Here is a 23,916-nt window from a genome sequence, read left to right on the forward strand (position 1 = left end):
AGGAAAAAGTCAAGGTCGGGTGAACAATGGTGCGAATGAGATTTTTGAATTTTCTGAGTTTTACGATTTTTCTCCCATTTTAACCTCATATTTATACTATTTCTAAAAATGCCCAAATACCAATTTTGCTTCATAACCTTTTCATACGAACTCTAATTTGGGCATGTCGCGTGTCTACGAACTCGTATCAACAAGTCCTACAATTTTTATGAAGGAATTTTTCTTGAAAAAACTTACGCATCGAAAAGTCAACTTTTAGAGTTGCTACACTTAGAACGAGTCTCGTTACGAGCAAAAGTATAAGGTAAAACAGTAAGAAATGGTACAAGGTTCATGTTGTATCATTACCCTTGCTACCTCCTTCTTTTCGTATCATTCTCTCCCTTCGATTTACAAATGACAACACCATGTTTCTCACGTAGTCAAAACCTAAAGACCATGTGGTACTGATTATCGGAACACGCTCAAAATCCTTGTGTCACTTGTGTGCTCACCGTATGTACATCTACAATCTCTTTGTTTCTAAATTCGAATTATAATTTGTGGTTGTGTGGCTTGCTGTTTTAATATGGAGAAAAATCTGGATATAAAATATTTGATTGGAGAATTATTAAATGAACCAGGTAAAATTCTTCTGCTAAGAAGGACAAAAAAGCAGTCAAGCCTCTTATTGAATGCGGTTAATATGAATTTCGTAACATTTTATGATTTTTTTTGCATTTTGGTTTGACATTCGAAATAGGGAAAGATTTAGATTCCTTTATTATGTTTTTCAATATTTAGGGTTTAATTTAGGGTTCTTCCAGATTGTTTAGATCAAGTAATTCAACTCGATTATCATAGCCTAGTATGCACGTTCAGCTCTATTAACTTTTGTAGTTTAATATTTTATGTCTAAGTTCCTTTTATATTTGGGAGTTTCAATCGTAAGTCTAGTATTGATTGCATGAAGGAGAAGCTAATCATAAATATGGATTGCCAAGAGAGTGATGTGTTTGATATATAATCGGAGGAGATCGATTATATATACTTGTTACTTATATATATATATATAGAGAGCTTCTCGGTGCGGACGTCCGCACTGTCCGCACAGTGACGATTCCGGCCACCGGCGACGCACAATGACGACGCAAACCAACACAACTGCACTCCTCTCCTCCTGATGCTCCTGTCTGTGCCTGCGTGGGCCGGCCGGAATCTCGAAATTTTAAATTTCTGGAGACCGTGCAGAGATTTTGAGATTCCGGCCGCCGTAGGCTGACGCTACAGCTCCGGCCGGTACATACAGGAGCGCCGGGAGGAGGGGAGTGCAGTTATGCTGGTCGATGTCGTCATTGCACGTCGCCGGTGGCCGGAATTGCAGAATATGCACCATACGGACAGTGCAGACGTCCACAGCTGAGAAATTTTGTATGTATATATCAATGACATCCAGGTTTTAGTTTGGTTTTTATCTACTCATTGAATACCTCCATGATCATGACGTTCTGAGTTTTCTCCTCATGATTTGACCTTATTTTCTAGTTAACTTGATTCTCATAGAATTTGATCGCTACATGTGTGTCTAGCTATATTAGTTTAATTTGGTGATGTAATATATGCAATATAGAGATAGTACGTAGTCTAGATAACAACTATCTTTCTGGATAAAAGTGTTTGTCTATATATATGTGTGTGCACTACTTGTATCACTACAATATCCTCATAATCACTTTTTTTTTCTTTTTTCTTTCAGGGAATGAATCAATTTACGGTTATTCTATATTATGGTGGTACATGGGTTACTCACAGTATACCGGTGATCATCAAAATCAATGTTGGTCACGAACAAGGTCAATTACCAAGAGCTTTTGAAAGAATTATATCATCAAATTGGTATTACTCTAAATCAATATGGAATGAAAGTGCATTATCAGTATAAAAGCAGCTTAGGGGTGTGCAATACAATGGAGATAGTTGACAACGAAGATGTAGCTAGTTGGGTGTATGACAGTCTTTCAATGCAGCCTAACAAGATTCAATTATACATCACTCTAGAGCTAAACTTGTCAAGATCTATAAGCAAGAGCAGCAAGGCATAAGAAATAGACCTGATATATCTTTCCAGCATGATGATGTTGACTAAACAATTTTCCCTACCGAACCTGAAGATCAAAGCTCAATTGCATTGAGTTCCCCACATGAGCCGATAAGAGTGAACTCTGGGTTGGATAATGCTGAAAATGTCTCATATGAGAGTAGGGAGGAAGATGAGTTTCCACATTCCTATTGGGATGATGAGAATCCAATCGATGTATAGAAATTAATGTTACCGCGCCACCCACTAATGTCAACTATGCTCCATCATCTTCTTATCATCGCAAGAGAAGGCGAACATAACAGTTTGAGAACGTAACATTTGGGCATTGAAACAACACCTGGGCATGCTCACAATAAAAAAGAATTATTAGTATAAAGTGACAAAATTTGCTAGTGATCGGTTTGAAGTTAGGTGCCTCGATCCTTAACTGTAAATGGCGACTCCGTGCAATAAAGATAGAAAATTTGGCTTATTTTGAAGTAAGAAAGTTTCAGACCGAACACTCATGTTCATTGGATATCATTCATCGTGATCATCGATAAGCAAGCAGCTCACTAATTGGTCAATTTGTCAAGTCAAAGTTTGAAGGAGGGACCTCGCGTATATACATATTACAAACTTAGAGATATCACTGATGATGCACGTGTCCAACTTGGTGTTAACATGAGCTACAATAAAGCTTGGAGGGCAAGAGAAGCAACACTAGAAATTGCAAGGGGATCACCGGAGGAATCATTTGCTATACTCCCAGCTTATTGTGCACTGTTGGAGCGTAAAAACCAAGGTACAATAACACACATTGAAACTGATGAACAAAATCACTTCCTATACTTTTTCATGGTAATTGGAGCCTCAATTAGAGGATTTCGTGATTCTATGAGACTTGTGATCGCTATATATGATACCTTTTTTTTTTTGAAGAAAAGTATTTTGGGACCATGTTTGTGGTAGCATGCTAAGTTGGAGAGAATCAAATTTATCCTTTAACATTCGGGGTGGTAGACTCAGAAAATGATGCATCATGGTCACAGTTTTTTTTGACAAAATTGAGAGAGGCAATTGGAGTTGTACATAACCTTATTTTTATATCGGATTGCATGGAAGCATCGCCAAAGCTGTGGATAACGTATTTCCTGATGCACATCATAGAGCCTGCATCTTTCATATAGTTAACAATCTGAGCTCAAAATTTGGCAAAAAAAATTAAGATTCTCAAGTTATACAACACAACGGCAAAGAAGTACCAAGTATCCGAGTTTAATACAATAATGGATGACATTCGAAAAATAAAAGATGGAGAAGTCTGTAATTTCTTGAAGACATTGGGTGTCATAAGTGGGCACGAGCTCATTTTATGGGAAACAGTCAAACAAATACAACATGATGACATCTAATATAGCAAAATCTATGAATTCAAAGCTTAAAAAAGCCAAAAAGTTACCAATTACAGCTCTAGTCGATCACTTAAGGGAGGTGCTTCAACAATGGTTTGTTGAACAACGTGATGCAATAAGCTCTCTTAATACACACTTAACTGAGTGGACTGAAGACAGAGTGAGAGGAAAAACACCAACAATGGTTCACATATGCGGGTACGTATTCCAATATTACTATCATAATAATTTGATTTTAGTTTAGGAAATATGCTAACTTTGGTTTCATTATATATATTAGGTGTCTCCAATTGATCTTTATGCGTTTCAAGTACATGCTCAAATTCAATCATATACAGTGGACCTAAATAACATGACGTGTACTTGTCGAGAGTTTGATCTTGATCGACTTCCTTGTGCCCATGCCACTGTTGCTTGTAGATTTAAAGGAGTATCATTATATAGCACGTGCTCTCGATTTTAGACATCCAATGCACTTATTCTAGCATATGCAGAACCTATTTGGCCAATTGGGAATAAAAAGTGAATGGGACGTACTTGAAGATGTGCGGAGCAAAATTGTCTTGCCACCAATAAAACAAGTAGTACCAAGAAGACGTAAGATTGTATGAATTCCATCTTTAGGAGAAGATGCAATTAGTAAAAAGTGTACAAGATGCAAGGGAGGAGGTCACAACCGCGCAACTTGCAAAAATCCAATTCCTCTTAGTTGATACCGTGCAAGCTTCATATTTATGCCATGTTTTACTTTTAAATTAGCTATGGAAGCCTTATGTATTGATACATACTCTTTATTAGTTCTTATTGGATAGTACTTTTCTTTTCATTTTTGTCTATTCAAACGAGTATAAATGATATATCCTTTTTAGACAAAGTATGCATAGCGAAATTCAACATGTAAAACATATCGAAGTTATAAAAAATTTGAATTGAGTTTCATGATAGTACGCATGCACTAAGCAATGATATTTCAATATAGTAAATATCAAAGTCATTATGCGATAATTTTTTATTTTATTGAATTCTCTTTTCCCTCAAAAGATTTAATTTTCTATTTGAGAGATTTAACAAGGGTATATACAAAATGACATTTTATCTCTTAAAATGGTCATTGTTCAACTAAAGCAAGAAAAACGGTCAAAAATCGATTTAGTGACCAAAACTTGGTCAGTTATCAAAATTCCTCTATCAACATCTATTGAGAATACCGATCAAATTTGTGCACTAAATCTGTTTCGAACACCTTTTTTTTTCTAGAAAGAAAATCAATATTTGTTGTCCTTTTTTCTTACTTTGATAGGGATAAGATAAGTGCAATATGCAATGGGCATCATTCCAAATTCTAGCCAACATGAAATCCCAAAGAAGCTTTGCCAAGTTTGCCTACTTGGGCCGATGTGTAAATGAGCTGTCTATAACTTTTCTTTTTCCATGATACAATCTTGTTCCTCATCATTGTCCAATAAAATATAGTCTCCCGTTGCAGTCGTGGCGCCACCCTCACTCATTTTCAGATCACAACTTGATTGTTCTCCAAGTTGTTGATTTGGTTGCCGCATACTAGAACCAATCCCATTCACCCAGTTCTAACCTTTCTACATTTTACAACATCCACAACATGGCAAAATTCACCAAGTTGCCACATGGCATGCTGCTGTAGATTTCTGGAGGCTCTCTGTATTACCACCCAATCTCTCTCTCTCTCTCTCTCTCTCTCTCTCTCTGACCTCTGTGCTGAAGTCCCTGTCCTTCTAAACTGGTCTTTAAGGCTCTTTGGTCCATTCCTAAGTTTCTGGTAGCTCCCCCCATAGCTCTCTCTCTCTCTCTCTGAAGTCTCAAACACAGAAAGAGAGACACTTTACTGTTGGCTTACAGTTTCCAGCTGAAGAGAAGTCAGAGCTTTCTTCAGTGTGTGTTTCTATTCCATTTTTGGCTTCTGGGTTTTTCTGATCTTTTGCTCATTTTTCATTTCTGGGTTTTTTCTACTTAAAGATTGTTATTTGTTTATGGGATTTCTGTTGCAGAAAAGAAGACCCTTTTTTTCTACTTATTGAATGATGTGTCTAGCTCCTGTGTTTATTTTTCAACTGGAGATTATTCACTTGATTTTTTCTACATATATTCTTTGCTGGATTATTATATTCTGGGTTCCAATGGTCTCTGTCTTTCCCCATTTGGTGTGTTCAATATTTTAATCTATAGATTAATGTGGTGTTGTAAGCAATTATAGTAATGTCAATAAAAAAGGGAAGACTTTGCTTTCCTGATAAAACTGTGTAGTTTGAATTGGGGTTTCAGTCCCTTGTTCCTCCTTTCCATTTCTTAGAATAGATCCAAATTTGGTACGCATCATTCTTTAATGGTTTGTTTGGCTAATATATTAGTTAGGTTGACTATTTAATCAATTTGATTTCTTTAGTAGTATTATTCTAGATGAGATATCTAATCTGTCTTATAACTTGTTTTACAGGAACTTCTGTCTGTTCAGACATGAACTCTTGCATTCCTGAATGGAACTTTGAGGGTGATCTCCCTTTAACCAACCAAAAGAAACCATCAGGGTCTGTACTCTACATTTCTATATCTCTCTATATAGTAGAAGAAGATAGTGAACAAAAATAATTAATCTCCTGTACTTGTTGACTTATCTTGATTTGGGTGGCATATTTTACAGGCCGGATCATGAACTAGTAGAGCTGTTATGGAGAAATGGGCAGGTAGTTTTGCAGAGCCAAACAAATCGAAAATCAGGTCTTAATCCTAATGAGTCAAGGCAAGTTCAGAAACATGATCAGATCAGGGTAGGTGGGTTCTGTGGGAACTCAGGTAATATGATTCATGATGAGGATACAGTCTCCATGATTCAATACCCTTTAGAAGATTCCTTTGATAAAGATTTTTGTTCCCATTTCTTTTCTGAAATGCCTTCTTGTGATACACTTGATCTTGAAAAGCCAATCAAACAATTTGGAGAAGAGAAATTTGTTAAGTTTGACGCTTCTAATGCTAACCATCTTGTGTCCTCTGCACCCCAAACTAATGTCAAGTCCTCTACTGGTGTGGCCTATCCTGAAAATCCAATGCCTCCTCCAAGATTTCAGATCAGTAATCCAACTGAGAAAAATCAAAATCTTGGAGGCTTGGGGAGAGTAGTTAATTTTTCTCAATTTTCAACACTGGGAAAGGGTGATATAGGATCTTCCAGAAAACAATTAAGAGGAAATGAGCCTGAAAAGTTGAATAAAGCAGAGGTTAGAGAGTGTTCTATGATGACTGTTGGATCGAGTTACTCAGGTAGCAACCAAGTTCCTAATGACTTTGACGTGAGTCGAGCTTCGAGCAATGGTGATGGGACTACTGGTTTTTCTAATGGACCTTTGTACAACAATGTTCAAAAGATGATGCCTCTCAGTGAGGGAGGGATGACAGAAACCCTTGATCCAACTCTTACTTCATCTTCAGGCGGTTCTGGCAGTAGTTTTGGCAGAGGGAAGCAGTCTAATGTTGTCAACAGCAACAAAAGGAAAGGTAGAGATGCAGAGGACTCAGAGTGCCAAAGTGAGGTAAACACTTTATTTCCAACATTTGACTAGTTGTAATATAAGTTATTTGTTTTTTTTTAATAGATGATAACCTCTATATATTTAGGCAGCTGAAATTGAATCAGCTCCGGGGAACAAGCCAGCGCCACGATCAGGATCATCAAGGAGGACACGTGCTGCTGAAGTCCATAATCTTTCAGAAAGGGTAGGCTTTTGGGTTCTGTAGCATTTCAAGGTTTTAAAGTTGTAATTCTTTGCTATAACTTGTTTATATGATACAGAGACGAAGAGATCGGATCAATGAGAAGATGAGGGCATTGCAAGAGCTCATACCTCATTCTAACAAGGTTTCCTTTCTTACAAACCATTCTATTTTTGAGAATTGCGTGTCCCTTAATTTTTAAGATTTCTGTAACTGATATGTCCTGATTTTGCAGACAGACAAAGCGTCAATGTTAGATGAGGCAATCGAATATTTGAAGTCTCTTCAGCTGCAACTTCAGGTATAATGGACACTCATCATTCTGAAACTTCTCCCAGTATTTATGACACAAGCAACTAACAAACGTTTCTTGGTGATCTAGGTTATGTGGATGGGAGGTGGGATGGCACCGATGATGTTTCCCGGAGTGCAGCACTCTATGTTCCGAATGGGAATGGGAATGGGAATGGGACCGCCTGCCATGCCTTCTATGCACAATCCAATACAATTACCAACAAACCAGTGCATGACTGTGGCTCCGCCAACAAATCAGGCCGTAATGTGCCAAACGCCGGTTTTGAATCCTGTTGATTACCATAATCAGATGCAAAACCCCTCTTTTCAGGAGCAATACGCACATCTCATGGGATTCCATCACATACAGACCATGTCTCAGGTTTGTGTTTTGTTACTTGAATAAAATGTTTGGTAACATGATGCTTAAGTATATTAGCTGAAATAAAAGTGTATCCAATGTCTAGCAGCCTATGAATATGTTCAGATTCGGCTCCCAGCCTCTTGCACAAAGTCAGATGGTGGCACCAACTGGCATGAACACTGGACCTTTAAGTGGTGAAGCTGCAGCTAATGAGGCTTTAAGTGGAAAAATGAGTAAGTCATATCAATCGCTTTTGGGTATGATTAATATTGCTTATTGCTCTCTAAAACTGGAGTAGCGAATAAGAAACCATGCTTATAACTATTTAAATTGGAAGTGTTTTATGCCTTCAAAAATCAATGGCTGTATGATGGATTGAGTTTGAAATAGTAACTTCATTATCTTTCTTATCTTCACTGCCATGTCATTTGGAATTGAATGGTCATAAGCTTTTCTCAACTAAAAGAGGATGGCCACCTCTATTCTTTCTGTGCACTGCTCTCATGTTATCTGTAAATATATGGAATTATGTCATCATTCCATATTACATACCTGATGGATTTTCTTTCTAGCTGTCAACAAACCTGATTCTGATGCTCATCGTATGATCACTTCGTTTTGATATATACAAATAGTAGTGTTCTATTGAATCTTTGATGCCATTTCTGTCCCAATCAGATTGATTATAATGGACAACGGTTTTTTCTGATGTCAACAGGTTAATCAACTATTGTGCGTGCTTATCTCTTTGGTCCCCTAACTTATATAACAAGATTACTTCGTTGTGGAAAATGCGGGTTGTTAGCTCTTCTTGATCTCACGGTTTAAAGGCTCCCCAATTCGCCGTATATATTTCCATGGGGTGATTGAAAAGTCACTTTTCATATGTATACACCAATTAACCACTATTCAAGGGTTCAGAAATCTCAATCGAGCATTGAAGTTGCTACAAACCGAGACAACTAGTGATGTATCTTTCTGGTTTGAGATTTTTTTTTACTCTGCAAGAAGTAAGATTGTATTTCCTGTCCCATAACATGTATAAAATACAGGCATATGCTCATTCATGTTTGCTTATAAAAAAGGAGAGTGTATTCAGTGCTTCAGCAGTGTGCAGGCACCTAGGGGTGTTAATTGAAAACCGAAAACCGAAAAATAACCGAATCATAACCGAACCATAACCGAAAAAAACTGAAGAAAAAAAAACTGTACCAAATCGCAAAAAAATCGCACCAAACCGAAAGATTTGGTGTGGTTTTGGTTTGGGATGTTTGGAAACCGAAACCGAATCAAAAAACCGAATATATATATATATATTATAAAGAAATTATATTATTTATAGATATATTTAATATACATAATTAAATATGTTATCGATCGAGACCCAAACTTTATCAAAATTCGGTGATTTTTTTACCATATCTGTATTTATATATGCTGATCACATCCGACGGTCGAAATTTAATAATTTGAATTTTAGATATTGGAACCACATGTCTACTAATGTGGTATAACTTGTTTAGTGGTCTTTTTGCAAATGTATGCAGTTGTGAAGCAACTATATCTTATAAATAGAATTTTGCAAATATGTCCGCATGATGCGTTACGTATAATGAAATATGGTTATTGTAAAAAAATCACATATTTTCGATAACGTTTGTGTCCCGATCGAGGCGGTCAACCTTTTTTACGCTTAAAATCCCCTATGGGTAGCCTTATCCCTGGAACATAAAATTTTTGAAAATTTTACACAAGCTGCTACATCACATATATGTGAGAGTGTGTGCATGAAAAAATCCACCAAAACTAGTCAAGAAGGAGGGGGTAAGAACAAATTCACATAATTAGATGAAATTAAGTTAATGTTGACCACATCGATCGAGACCCAAATATTATAAAAATTAGATGAATTTTTTACCATATCCTTATTTAAATATGCTGATCACATCTGACGGTCAAAATTTAATATTTTGAATTTTAGACATTCGAACCACAACATGCCTACTAATGTGGTATAACTTGTTTAGTGGCTTTTTGCAAATGTATGCATTTGTGAAGCAACTATATATTATAAATAGAATTTTGCAAATATGTCCGCATGATGCGTTACTATTGTGAAATATGGTTATGGTAAAAAAATCACATATTTTCGATAACGTTTGTGTCCCGATCGAGGCGGTCAACCCTTTTTACGCTTAATATCCCCTATGGGCCTATGGGTAGCCCTATCCCTGAAAGGTAAAATTTTTGAAAATTTTACACGAGCTGCTACATCACATATATGTGAGAGTGTGTGCATGAAAAAATCCACCAAAACTAGTCAAGAAGGAGGGGGTAAGAACAAATTCACATAATTAGATGAAATTAAGTTAATGTTGACCACATCGATCGAGACCCAAATATTATAAAAATTAGATGAATTTTTTACCATATCCTTATTTAAATATGCTGATCACATCTGACGGTCAAAATTTAATATTTTGAATTTTAGACATTCGAACCACAACATGCCTACTAATGTGGTATAACTTGTTTAGTGGCTTTTTGCAAATGTATGCATTTGTGAAGCAACTATATATTATAAATAGAATTTTGCAAATATGTCCGCATGATGCGTTACTATTGTGAAATATGGTTATGGTAAAAAAATCACATATTTTCGATAACGTTTGTGTCCCGATCGAGGCGGTCAACCCTTTTTACGCTTAATATCCCCTATGGGCCTATGGGTAGCCCTATCCCTGAAAGGTAAAATTTTTGAAAATTTTACACGAGCTGCTACATCACATATATATGAGAGTGTGTGCGTGAAAGAATCCACCAAAACTAGTCAAGAAGGAGGGGGTAAGAACGAATTCACACTTAATTAGATGAAATTAAGTTAATGTTGACCACATCGATCGAGACCCAAATTTTATCAAAATTAGATGAATTTTTTACCATATCCGTATTTAAATATGCTAATCACATCTGACGGTCAAAATTTAATATTTTGAATTTTAGACATTGGAACCACAACATGCCTACTAATGTGGTATAACTTGTTTAGTGGTTTTTTACAAATGTATGCATTTGTGAAGCAACTATATATTATAAATAGAATTTTGCAAATCTGTTGGCATGATGCGTTACGTATAGTGAAATATTGTTGTGGTAAAAAAATCACATATTTTCGATAACGTTTGTGTCTCGATCAAGGCGGTCAACCATTTTTTACGCTTATTATCCCCTATAGGCCTATGGGTAGCCCTATCCCTGGAAGATAAAATTTTTGAAATTTTACACGAGCTGCTACATCACATATATGTGAGAGTGTGTGCGTGAAAGAATCCACCAAAACTAGTCAAGAATGAGGGGGTAAGAACGAATTCACACTTAATTAGATGAAATTAAGTTAATGTTGACCACATCGATCGAGACCCAAATTTTATTAAAATTAGATGAATTTTTTATCATATCCGTATTTAAATATGCTGAACACATCTGACGGTCAAAATTTAATATTTTGAATTTTAGACATTGGAACCACAACATGCCTACTAATGTGGTATAACTTGTTTAATGACTTTTTGCAATTGTATGCATTTGTGAAACAACTATATCTTGTAAATAGAATTTTGCAAATCTGTCCGCATGTTCTTTTTATTTCGTTAAGAATCAAGTAGATAGACAATGAAAGAAACTCCGATTTTCTTTACAAAATAACCGAAAGAAAAACCTATATAAACCAGAGAAAAACCAAACCGAATCAAACCGAACACAATTGGTTTTTGAAAAAAAAAATGAAAAATTAAACCGAACCAAACCGAATAAATAGAACGGTTTGGTGTTCGGTATCACCTATAAACCGCACCATTCACACCGATTAACACCCCTGAGGCACCAACAACACATGCTGAGCACGTGATTCTTTAAAACAATCCTCGTTAACTCACCGTCTGTCCAAAAACAAGATTAAAACAGTAAATAAAAATTTGCCATCACAATATTTAGGATATTTATTAATTATTAAATCAAAACAACTGCAAGATATGTGGACGAACTTCATCTCAGACGTGGACACCATCTTCTTCTTCTATTCATCTTTCTCTCCTCTTCTTAGGGTTTGGTTCCTATTCAAGTTTTACATATTTCTTTTTGTCGAGAAATCCGATTCAATTCATCAATTAAATTTGAAACCCATCCCCATAGATAGTCAACGTTTTCCTTTCTTTCATCAAAAACCAAGATCCGAATGTTGGGGTTCTCTTCCTCTTTCGATTAAAACAATTATTACAATTAAATCTGATCTCTCCCATTCTAATCGCCATTATCCTCTCAACCCAAAATCTGGGATCTCTTCCTTCCTTCGATTCCTAAATCTGATGTTCTATTCTCGATCCAAATCCAAAAACGGTCCCTTTTCCGATTTCTCCCAATTTCGAAAACCCTCATTTTTATGGGTTCATCGATGTACAATAGAATGTGCGAACTTGGTCCCTGCTCCATCCTCTCCGTGAATTTCTAACCCAATATGAACCGAAGAAAAACGCGGTGTATAAAGATGTCAATTACGTCGAGTCTGGCATGGTTCTCGGCCTCCTCCCTTCAAAAATTGAGCACCGGCGAACACTACCCCCGAGAGAGAGCGCACGGGTTCATTAAAAAAAATTAAGTTGAGGGCGAAAACTAACTGTTTTTGTTGTAGTCAACAAACGTTGGCGTTTAAAAAAAACGGATTGCTTCCTAAAATTTTAACTCTCATATGATGGTTAGGAATTCATGATACTTGTTTTCGTAAATGAAAGGTTCATACAATCCGTTTCCATAAAAAAGATGCCTAAAGTTTTTTCCTACGAATACTGACGTCTGTTACTTTCTTCATAACCTTTATGCTCATGCTTGTATGCTCACACACTTCCTTAACACTATCTTATCATCAATTCTCTAGTGACCAATGGATACTCTTGAATCATTTGATCTAAAAGGCCTATTAAAGTAAGATTGCAGTTGAACATGTTCCAACACTTTGGTCTATTTACTACCTGTTGTTTTCAAAGTCGAGCATCAAACTGAGAATTCATTGTATTCACCCTTTTATCTCCTCAAGCTTTATCTTGTTATTTTAGTCATACTCCAACGAATTCAAAGGTAGTGAGTGGTCTTGGAATCAAATAAAGGCAAAGCCAACTGCCCTACTGATAATGGGATGCTCTTTATCTCTAAGTTCATGTTACCCAGTCTTGAGACCTCAGCATTAAAAACATGGCTTAATTACATGTGTTTAGTATGAACATTGGAACTCATCAAAATTTGATATAAAAAAAAATGAGGCTTTGTTCTTTTCCTGGGGTCTCAACTCTCGAGTTAGATTACAACATGGTGGTCTGCACCCTAGCACATCTGATTCTCCATGTCAACAATAACTGCTACTAGCTACCTTTCTTACCTTAAGCCAAAAGGTTAAACCATTATTGCTTGATGAAAGAAGAGCAGTTGCAGAGTTGCTGACTTGGTTGAGTTGGGTCTAAGGAAACCATGCCAGTATAAGTGGCATAGTATTTGACTATTTGTAACCTAATTAGGTGTACTTAGGGGCGGATGTAAGTTGTAGGCTATCTAGGCTTAAGCTTAGACAAGATTTGCTCCCAAAACCTCCTAAATATATATATATATATACATATATATATAATTTCTATCTAAAGTGAAGTTTCACTATGGAATTACAGAGTGAAGTTCCAATTTTAGCACACTTTTCGGTCAAATTTTTTCACCATAAGCGATTCAATATTTAGATATGTTATTCAAGATCATCTCTACAAAATTTCATCTAATTCAGACATCGTTAAAGTATTAAAATTAGAAAAAATCAATGAATGAATTAAAATTGTTCAACGTGAACCGTTCGTGTAAATCTCAAATTTGAAAGCTCAAACCATTGTCAAATTGGATGAAACTTTGTAGAGGTGATCTTGAATAACATACCTAAATATTGAATCGCTTATGGTGAAAAAATGTGACCGAAAAGTGTGCTAAAATTGGAACTTCACTCTGTAATTTCAGAGCGAAACTTCACTCTAGATAGACTATTTCCACATATGAGATTCTATCATGCTGATTTTACTTCATATGAGTTGCTTGCTTTAGATATGGAGTGCGGGTATTTTCTAGCAGATATTCAGATAGATCCAAGATTTGCCAACACAACATATGTATCTGATTTGTGTCAGCGGTTAGTTGAGTCAAGAAAATCAACATTTTTTCCTGTGATTTATAGATTGATTTGTCTTGTTTTGACTATGCCAGTTTCTACAGCAACAACAGATATAATATTTTCATCTATGAACATCATAAAAAATAAACTTCGAAACAGAATGGAAGATGAATTTCTTGATGATTTAATGGTTCTCTACATTGAAAAAGAACTTGCCGATAACATTGATAATAGTTCTATGATTGCAGAGTTTGAATTGAGCGGATCTCGTATGGTACGTTTTAGGTAGCTTATTGTTGCGTATAACGCTTTGATGCTTGTAATTTTCAATTCACGAGGTTTGGTTATATGTCTCTCTCGGTCTATGTTTTGATTGAAAGTAATAAAGCCGTGAGGATGAGCCTCCTATTGGGTTCCAAACCTCAAAAAAAATTTAGTGTTCTCATATAAATTAGCCTAGACAACTTTAAATTCCTAGATCCGCCACTAGGTGTACTCCTAAGTTAGACTCAGATCTCTGAAATTAACAAAGCGGGTTAGACATTATGTCGCAATGCACAATATAATTTTTCACATGCGCTGGGAAATTAGCATCAGACCTATGAGACCTTTGGATTTAGTAAAGAGTGTCAAGAAGACTTGGGTCTTAAGAATACTGTTGGAAATAAGCTAATCAGGTGTAAGGTGATGCAAGGGTGGGGTTCGCTTGGTTCTTGCCTGTGCTGCTAGCCTGCTAGTCTACTATATATGCTCTATCCAGAAAGATATGTTCATCTCTATGGTGGGTAGTCAGGATTCTCAGGAATGATAATGACACTTCAAATTTTGTTTCCTACACCGACGTAAATGTTACCGTAGCAGAAAATAGACTCATAAAAAAATTGCCTAACAACCACCTTAGACTTGCCAAACTTCTCTCTATGAATTCAGCTACTCGAGTCTTTCTCTAAAGATTTCAGAAGTTTTCCATGGTTAAGTTTGATTTTACAGATTAATCAGAGAGAAAGGAAAGAAGAACCTAATGCCCCAGTACGTATTAACAGTGCACGTGCATGAGCCACGAATGTCTTCCTATCCTTGTTGGAAAATGCTTACTCATTATCAAAGCTTCATCCTTCTTTCCAGCAAGAAGGATTTTCCAATTCTCCAACATGCATGAACAATCTTATAATCTATCACTGCTGGTGGGGTTCAGTTTAGTCAGTGCCATATATCCATCCGCTCTCCAACTCCCGCAGAAAATTCAATAAAATAAATTATAAATAAAATTATTTGTACCTCGTTAATGTGATTTCGCATACTTTTATAAATTTAAAATCTTCAAAAAAAAAACTCAGTTAAGTAATCAAATCTTACTACTGTTTAAACAATCATCATCAGCCATGCATTGTTATACATGTAGGCTTAAGATTTGGGAATTTTGACAATTTTCAAGGGAAATTTTGAGATAATTTTCTCACTTCTCCTATTCTTTTTTGGTTTTCTGGGTGGAGGAGGGGTCCTGGGTCTGATTTCCCTTCTTGTACTTCAACTGCAAATGACTAGGGTGCTAGGCTAAGACGTCATCATCAACAAGATCATCATCATGAATTCTAATGACCATTGGCCTCCCAGTTGTGGCATATTTACTTCATCTCTATATGAACAGATTACAAAGGAGCCATACAAAACTAGCTAGTGGCCTGGACTGCTCTTTCAAATTTTACTAATATCTCCTCCCTCAGTCCCCACTGCCATCTTTTCATGATGTTGGAAGCTACAAAAAGAATGATGTCTCTCAAAATGTTTTGGTCCCGTCTTGCAAACTTGCCTGCCTAATCTTTTCATTACTTTGTTCATTTCCACAAGTTGGTACTAGCTATAGTAACCAATATCAGCATTGAGCAACAATATTGTTCTACCCTACTTCAAAGATTTCATCAGTTTCAGTTGATTGTAGATAGATTTAATACTTGTTTATTCATCCGCTCTATTATTGGCTTTACCTCTTTGATATTCTCCCACCGAATCTATAGTTGATTGCTAAATCAGTCTGAGCAAATCTTATATGATTAATATGTCCCTAAGATCTCTTGCATTAGATTAAAATAACATATTCTAATCATCACTCCAAAAACTTCATATATACTTTTTAGCAGACATGTTTAAAACAATAATTTTTTCTGCAAGTCAAGAGCCATGTGACATGTTTTCTTAGACATTACTAATTAATCACTATGTCTCAGTAAAAGAAATTTATTCTACACACTAAAATACGAGTGAATGGAAAATCAATATATAATCTGCATGTCACACTCGTTCTATCACAAATTACTCACATGACACTAATATGTGAGGAGTGGGTAAAGATGAAAGTTGTGGAACACTATAATCGAAGAGAAAATAGAGATGATCCAACACTCAACATAATTCGCAACAATAGAAATCATCAAATCGCAAGGGAAGAAAACATGGCATTCACAAAACGTATCCACTAAAACATCAAAGAATACTAACGAAATTGAAGAACTAGCAACGTACGTGACTTTTGCATTGTACAAGTGCATATTGGTACGTAAAATCCGTTCTAAGACTCGTTTTAAATTATATACATCCAATTTATCTATCATATTTGACACGTGAAAGTGTACGCCGAGACTCTTACTAAGGGCACAAATGCATAAAGAAGAACCAAGAGACGAACAAGTGATTATGGCCGGCAAAGGAAGATCTCCACAACACTTGATTTACTCAAGCACCCAAACCAACAGCTTTGAAAAGAGTAGTACATCTAAAAACCTCTTCATTGGGTTTGAAAATCAAGCCTCTTAAAACTACGTAACCTGCTGTGAGTAGGCCCAATCTCAAAACAAACATTAGCTGCAGCATGCATGGATTCAACAGAGATAGATCTAAAAACCAATTAAGTTCCTGCATGGCACTGATTAAAAAAAAAGGCTCCTGCATCGCTCCGACATATATAACTAGCTAGGGAAAACAAAGATATATACTCGTTAGAATGCATGCATTCAGATTTCCAGGAATCCATTTTCCAAGTACACCATGTATAAATGGTACAATACTCGTCCAGACAAAAGTTCTTGTATTCTTTTCAGCGTAGTACTTCATGAGATGATGAGAAAGAGACCTCAAAATCTTCTCGATGCTCTATCTTCGAGTCGAGCATTCTACATATAAGAGCTAGCATATATATGTGGGGATTATATAATTACAAGCATTTCGATGAGTGAAAGAAATATTGAAGCATCATTAAAAACATAGTCTGTTACATTGATCTTCTCGATGCTCTATCTTCGAGTCGAGCATTCTACATATAATTAAGAGCTAGCATATATATGTGGGGATTATATAATTACAAGCATTTCGATGAGTGAAAGAAATATTGAAGCATCATTAAAAACATAGTCTGTTACATTGATCGATCATCTTGTTAAGCAATAAATAGACGTTTCTGCTTATATATATATATATATATGAGAATTTTCAGGTGCGGACCTCCATACCTTATGTAAGGTATGAATTCGCCGATTCCGGCGACGGTAGGCTACAACGGCGGGGCAGACCACGACAGCCACACTCCCTACCTCTCGGTGGTCCCTTCTGTGTCGGTTAGAGCTCCATCGGCGACTCACGGCGGCCGGAATCGCGAAATCTGTCCAAAAACTTGATTTTTGCAGATTCTGACCGCCGTGGGTCGCAGATAGAGCTCCGGCCGGCACAGACGAGATCGCCGGGAGGTAGAGAGTGTGGTTGTGCTGAACCGTCACGCCGTTGCAGCCTGTTGTCGCCGAAATAGGGGGGTCCGCACCTGAAGAGCCATATATATATATTCTGAATTCACAGTAATGATCATATTTTTAACCCGAGAAGCAGCTAGCACGGATGCAATTATATCTAATTATGGGCCTTCACAAAGGTTCTGTAGCAGCCCATTCATGTTTCTTTCTCCATTTGATCGAAACATAAATTCCCGATCGAGTCTGCAGCAGAATTGTTGCGCCTAAGCTCCAATAATTGGTGTATGGAAGCTTCTCTATAAAGTAAAATAAACAGCACAGTACACCAAATATATTTGAGTTAAAAGCCTCTGTTAACTTCTGACACCCTCAATTATTGGAGCACCATGCAGATGAAGAAGAGGAAGAAGACGACGAATACTTCCAGATATTTTTATTTTTTATTTCCGGTTATTAGAAGAAAATAAAAGAAGAAGAATAAAGATGTATCTGCTTGCACTTGAAACACGAGTGGGAAACCTGACCCATCAATTCCAACGAAACGCACGTCGTTTTCGATTGCATGTGAGTTTCTGCACGGGAAAGGCATTAGGGTTTAAATAAGAGGTCCACTGAAACGTGGTCGGCGGTGAGAGTCTGGTGAGCAGTCAGTCACCGGTGATAGATATAGGCCCAGTTTGACGTAGGCACGTAGCTGTACTCTGAGTAAAATTGATTTTAAATCTGTTGTAAATAAAATTACTTTTTAGATCTGATATGAGAAAAAACAGCACGAAGTGTCTGATAAACTGTGTTTTCTAAAGTGTTGTGAGAAAGAAAATAAGTTTTTAGAGTGTTTAGTTACCAAAAGGGACATGAACATAATCTAAGGTTTGGGCTATAAATATTTACGTTGTTATTTTAAGCATATGTAAACTAAAAGTTTCGTGACTCTCGGGTTTCAGTTATGTGTCAATGGGAAATCTTGAATCTTAATACATTTGGAACAGAAAAAAATAAAGCATCAAGAAACAGTTATGTTGCACGAACATGGCAAATGTTGGAGTGGCGGCGTGTCTGATACGGCGATATGACACGACACGCCAAAATTACATATCTAACATACCACGTCGCGTATCGGAAATTGTTCACTATTTGGACACTTAAACCGACACGCCACATCACATTTTTATGAAAAAAAGAGGCATTTCATTTTACACCTATTTTTGGAACTTGCTTTTAAAATAAGAGAAGTTTTAAATACACACTCATAAACTCTTGATACACATCCCTATTATTCAATAATTCAAATAACATTTTACATGTATGTTGAATGAACAAAATATGTACATATAATAATTCAGAAAATTTAAAAATAAATTAAATTATCAAAACTAAGAATTTACTTTTAGAAACAATTAAAATAAGAAAATTTACAGAGAAATTTAAATTAATATATATTATGATGGAAAATTAAGCGGGAGATTCAAACAATCAATTCATTCCTTAATTTTCACTGAAAAAATCATTTCTATTTTTAAAGTCTCAAACAAGGTAATTCATGAAAAAGAATTATGATTTTTCATCATTCATTAAATTTCATCTTCATACATTCTTAACAAATAAATGTCTATCTTCTTTAAACAATCAATTCATCTATTTCTCTTATATATATATATTCTTCATGTTGTTTATCATTTTTATGGTTAAAGAATTTGAAAAATAATAATAAATTGTAATCTATAATAATTCGTAAGAACAAACAAGAATTGATATGAACATCTATAAGATGTTAATATATATATATTAATATACTAATCACTATAAAAAGTAGCTTTGTATATCCAAATAATGACGTATTTTGTGATTTTTTTAATTCAAGGGTATTTTAGGTTTTCATGTGGTGTATTTAGTAAAAATATTGGAATGAGAATTGAAATAAGTGGTGTATTAAGTATGTGGGTGTATTAAGATTTTTGGAGTGTGTATTTAAAATCTCTTTTAAAATAAACCCACTTATCATTTAATTCTAATGTTCCCTCAAATATTTTCAATTAAGCTTATAAATTGTCTTTCATTTTAACAAGAATTACGTAGGTTGCCACTATTTAAATATGATTAGTAAACTATGAAATTAAAGTCTCTTTTAAAGTACTTAATTATAGATAGCTTGTGATTTCATTCATATCATTATTATTGCTAAAATTATAGAAATTTTGTTTACAATTTTAATTCAAATTAAGATAGATAATGAATGTAATACTTATGTTTTGGTACTTTAAATTATATTTCTTAAAAGTAAATTTTTATGTTGAAACTTGAAAATTTATAGATTGATATTTGCAATACTAGTTTTTCTGAATTCATTCATCTCTTTATAACCTGACATAAAGGTAGAAGTTAACATTATTAACCTTGTTAATAAGTATCTCTTTTTTTTAATTTTAACCTAAGGATTAGAAGCATTTGTTTACAAACTTCACTTCAAAAAAATGTAATGACATAGGGGAATTTTATAAATTTTATTTGTACCTCTTATCAAGGAAAACATGCATATAGAGAATTTTAATATACCTCTTTATTAGATTTGTAATGTATATATATACATATGTTTCTCGTTCTAAAAAATAATATTATACCTCTTACAGTGGATTTATATTATAATATACTTAACATGAAGAAAATAAAAGATCATTCAAGAATAAAGATGTACGTGTACGTATCTTACCATTAGAATTTCTTATATAATCTTTGTTTCACTAGCTCTTATTTCTTAAAAACAATAATTGTGTAAAACTTTATAAAATTGAATTGATTGATGGAAAAACAACAACAAAAGCTATGAAAATTTTGCAAAACTAAATAGCTCAATGATGAGTATATATATATAGATTGAAGTTATTAATATGAATTTAAAATAATGAAATAATTATGGATGAAATGATGAAAAACCTAAGATTAAGGAAATAACCTAGTTTGACTTTTTATATATCATAAGGGAAAATCAGATATTTATAAAAGAAATAAATATTGATCATAAAAAAAAGGGTATAGATTGAAAGAAAAATTGGGTGTGGATGTATTTTAAAGAGGGGGCTTCAATATTGGGCTTATATCTAATTTTCTCAAAAAATAATACAAACCTAAAACCTGAATAAAGACGTAGACCTTTTCTCTTCCACGCTTCTCCTCTTTCTCGCCTCAGCAAAAGATAACACACACTAGTCTTTGTCTCTGTCTCTGCTAACGCACACCATCTATTACTTGTAAAATGAATGGATTTACCAACTTTATAGTAGTATTATTAAATATTTTATATATGTATTAAAAATATACATGATAATTAATTATTTGACGTATCGAAACCATGTCGGATGATGGATTTTTGAGATTTCCTGTGTTATGTCGTGTCGTCGTGTCAGTGTCTGTATTTGGCAACATAGAGAAACATTGAGCTGATAAACAAAAGAACGATGGAAAAAAATAAAATACATAAAAAGGGGGACTAGACTAAAACCTTACCGAGAGAAAAAACCTAAAGAAAAAAATAAACATAAAGTATATTCATCATACTATAAAAACCGATAATTCAGAAATCTCAAGTAATCATCTTGCAAGTATTGAATGAACACACTACAGGGACTATCATACCGAAAAGAGTCATTGGTGAGACCTAAATTAGTCATTCTGTCAGCTACTGCATTTCCTTCTCTAAACATATGACTGCATCGAAAAGACATCAGACAGATTTTAAATAGGCAGTTGTGCCAACAAACTCTGAAGTGTTGTATACATATCACATGTAATAAAAGAAAAGACATCAAGAGATATAACTCAATGTGTAGTAAACCAACCCAGCAACAGTGTTCATCAAAATAAAAAACCCATAAACCCAGATTATCCCAAAATATAAAAATACCCAAACCTCATATGAGACCCAAATAGATACAAGAAGATTTGATAAAAGGTTTATACACCAAAGACCAAACCACTCTCTCCTCCATGAAATCACGTCTCTGATTTTTAAAAGCCGACGTGGTTTGATGCAGACTTATATCTACAGCTCAACGAAGCAAACCACCAAATCTTCTCAGGTTTTCAGTTTGATATATCAATGCAAATTTAAATGTGATTCACTTGAATCGAATATGTCGAGTGAATTGGTTGGCGTTGTGAAAAAGAGATGGGTTCCAGGTCCATGAAGATTGAGATATGTTTTGTGTATGGCACGTCAACGGGCCCGGCCCGGCCTGGATCTTAGTACATAGGCCTTAATACATTTAAATAAGTAAGTGACGGACTGGGCTGAGCCGAGCCGGGTATTTTCATAAATATGAATATCCAAGTCCGCTCACCTAAAACGGGCCTTGCGTGCTTGTATTAGAAAAAAAACATACTACTCTTATTTAAGAATTTGGAACAATAAAATAATTATTAGAAATTTCGTCCGTTTAAATGCGATCAATATATATATTTAAGGACCTTATAAAAATTTTGTCCGTTTTGAACATAGTATGACCGTCTACGGTCAACAAAAAATAGGCGTTTTAACATATTAAAACCCCTATTGACCGGGAATTTGTCAAATGGGTTTTCTCGATACGACTGCGCACGATCGATGACAAAAAATAGGTGATTTTAGATATGCAAACGGTTTTCGGTGTTCACATCTTGGTAATAGGTCTTCCATTAGGGCATATTAGTGGTGTTTTTGGTTTACTGGAAATTCTGACAGTCAAACGAGGTTTGAATTGGATAAAAAATTTACAGGGTCACTAAATATATATACCGATCACATCGGCTGGTGTCGATTGATCCCAAGAAGTTTCCTTCATATAGTCGCGTCATAATGCGATAGTTTTATTCTAAACCAAATATAAAGGTTATGATACATTAGTGGACACTTAGGCGATCGGCAACTCCAGTTTGAAATATGGTCGATCGACACCAATAGATGTGATCGGAATATATATTTAGGGACCCAATAAAAATTTCGTCCGTTTTGGACATGGTTTGACCATTCGTACATACGGTCAATTAAAAAAGAGACGTTTTGACATATTGAAACTTCATTGACCGAAGCGTTGCCAAATGGGTTTCCTCAGTAAGACTGCACACAATAGGTAGCAAAAATTAGGTGATTTCAGATATGCAAACGGTTTTCGGTGTTCGCATATTTGAAATGCGTCCTCCCTTGAGCATATTAGTGGTATTTTCGGTTTACCGGAAATTCCGACTGTCAAACAAGGTCCAAATTAGATGAAATTTTTACAGGGTCACTAAATATAAGTACCGATCACATCGGCTGGTGTCGATTAATTCCGATAAGTTTTTTCATATAATCACTTCATAATGCGATAGTTTTATTTTAAACTTATTATAAAAGTTATGATACATTAGTGGACACTTTGGCGATCGATAACTCTGGTTCTAAATACGGTCGATCGACACCAGCTAATGTGATCAGTATATATATTTAGGGACCCCGTAAAAAATTTGTCCGTTTTGGACGATCGTCCATATCTACGGTCAACAAAAAAAGTGGCATTTTGACATACTAAAACCCCATTGACCGGGGCTTTGCCAAATGAGTTTCCTCGGTGCGACTGCGCACGATCAATGACAAAAATTATATGATTTCAGTTATACAAACGACTTTTGGCTTTCGTATCTTTGTAATGAGTCATCCTTTATGACATATTAGTGGTGTTTTCGGTTTACCGGAAATTTTGACGGTCAGATGAGGTTCAAATCAGATGAAGTTTTAACAGGGTCCCTAAATATTAATACCAATAACATCAGCTGGTGTTGATTAATCCCGAGAAGTTTACTTCATATACTTCATATAGTTGCTTCATAATGCTACAATAATATAGTATAAAGTTGTAATATAAGAAAATATAAAATCTTAAATCTAGTATTATTAACATATATAATATTTTATTTATAATTATTACAAAAAAACATATAATTGAAAATATGTATGATATATTATATGTATGCATAATATTTTATTTTTTGCGGGTTTTTACAGGTCAGGTCTTGCGGGATTTTAGTGGGTTGAGCCTACGGCCGGGCCGGGTTTCACACTTCTAAATTAAGTCATGCCTTTTATCCACAGAAGCGGGCTT

At 35.1% G+C, this 23,916-nt stretch overlaps 1 protein-coding gene across 2 annotated transcripts; it reads left to right on the top strand.

Moving 5' to 3' along the window:
* The first annotated feature begins 5,212 nt into the window (after positions 1–5,212).
* On the top strand, positions 5,213–8,979 carry LOC126798654 (transcription factor PIF4-like). 2 transcript variants are annotated; one of them, XM_050525662.1, is made up of 9 exons: positions 5,213–5,384; positions 5,945–6,035; positions 6,149–7,037; positions 7,123–7,221; positions 7,298–7,363; positions 7,454–7,519; positions 7,601–7,894; positions 7,983–8,109; positions 8,595–8,979. In XM_050525662.1, exons 2-9 carry the CDS (start codon positions 5,965–5,967, stop codon positions 8,597–8,599), a joined length of 1,617 nt encoding a protein of 538 aa, XP_050381619.1. In that variant the 5' UTR covers positions 5,213–5,384; positions 5,945–5,964; the 3' UTR covers positions 8,600–8,979. The 2 variants fall into 2 exon arrangements, with proteins under 2 accessions (XP_050381619.1, XP_050381620.1); XM_050525663.1 differs by lacking the exon at positions 5,213–5,384 and adding an exon at positions 5,778–5,816.
* The last annotated feature ends 14,937 nt before the right edge of the window (positions 8,980–23,916 follow it).

Source organism: Argentina anserina, chromosome 6 (assembly GCF_933775445.1).
Source record: "Argentina anserina chromosome 6, drPotAnse1.1, whole genome shotgun sequence".
NCBI classification, from domain to species: domain Eukaryota; kingdom Viridiplantae; phylum Streptophyta; class Magnoliopsida; order Rosales; family Rosaceae; genus Argentina; species Argentina anserina.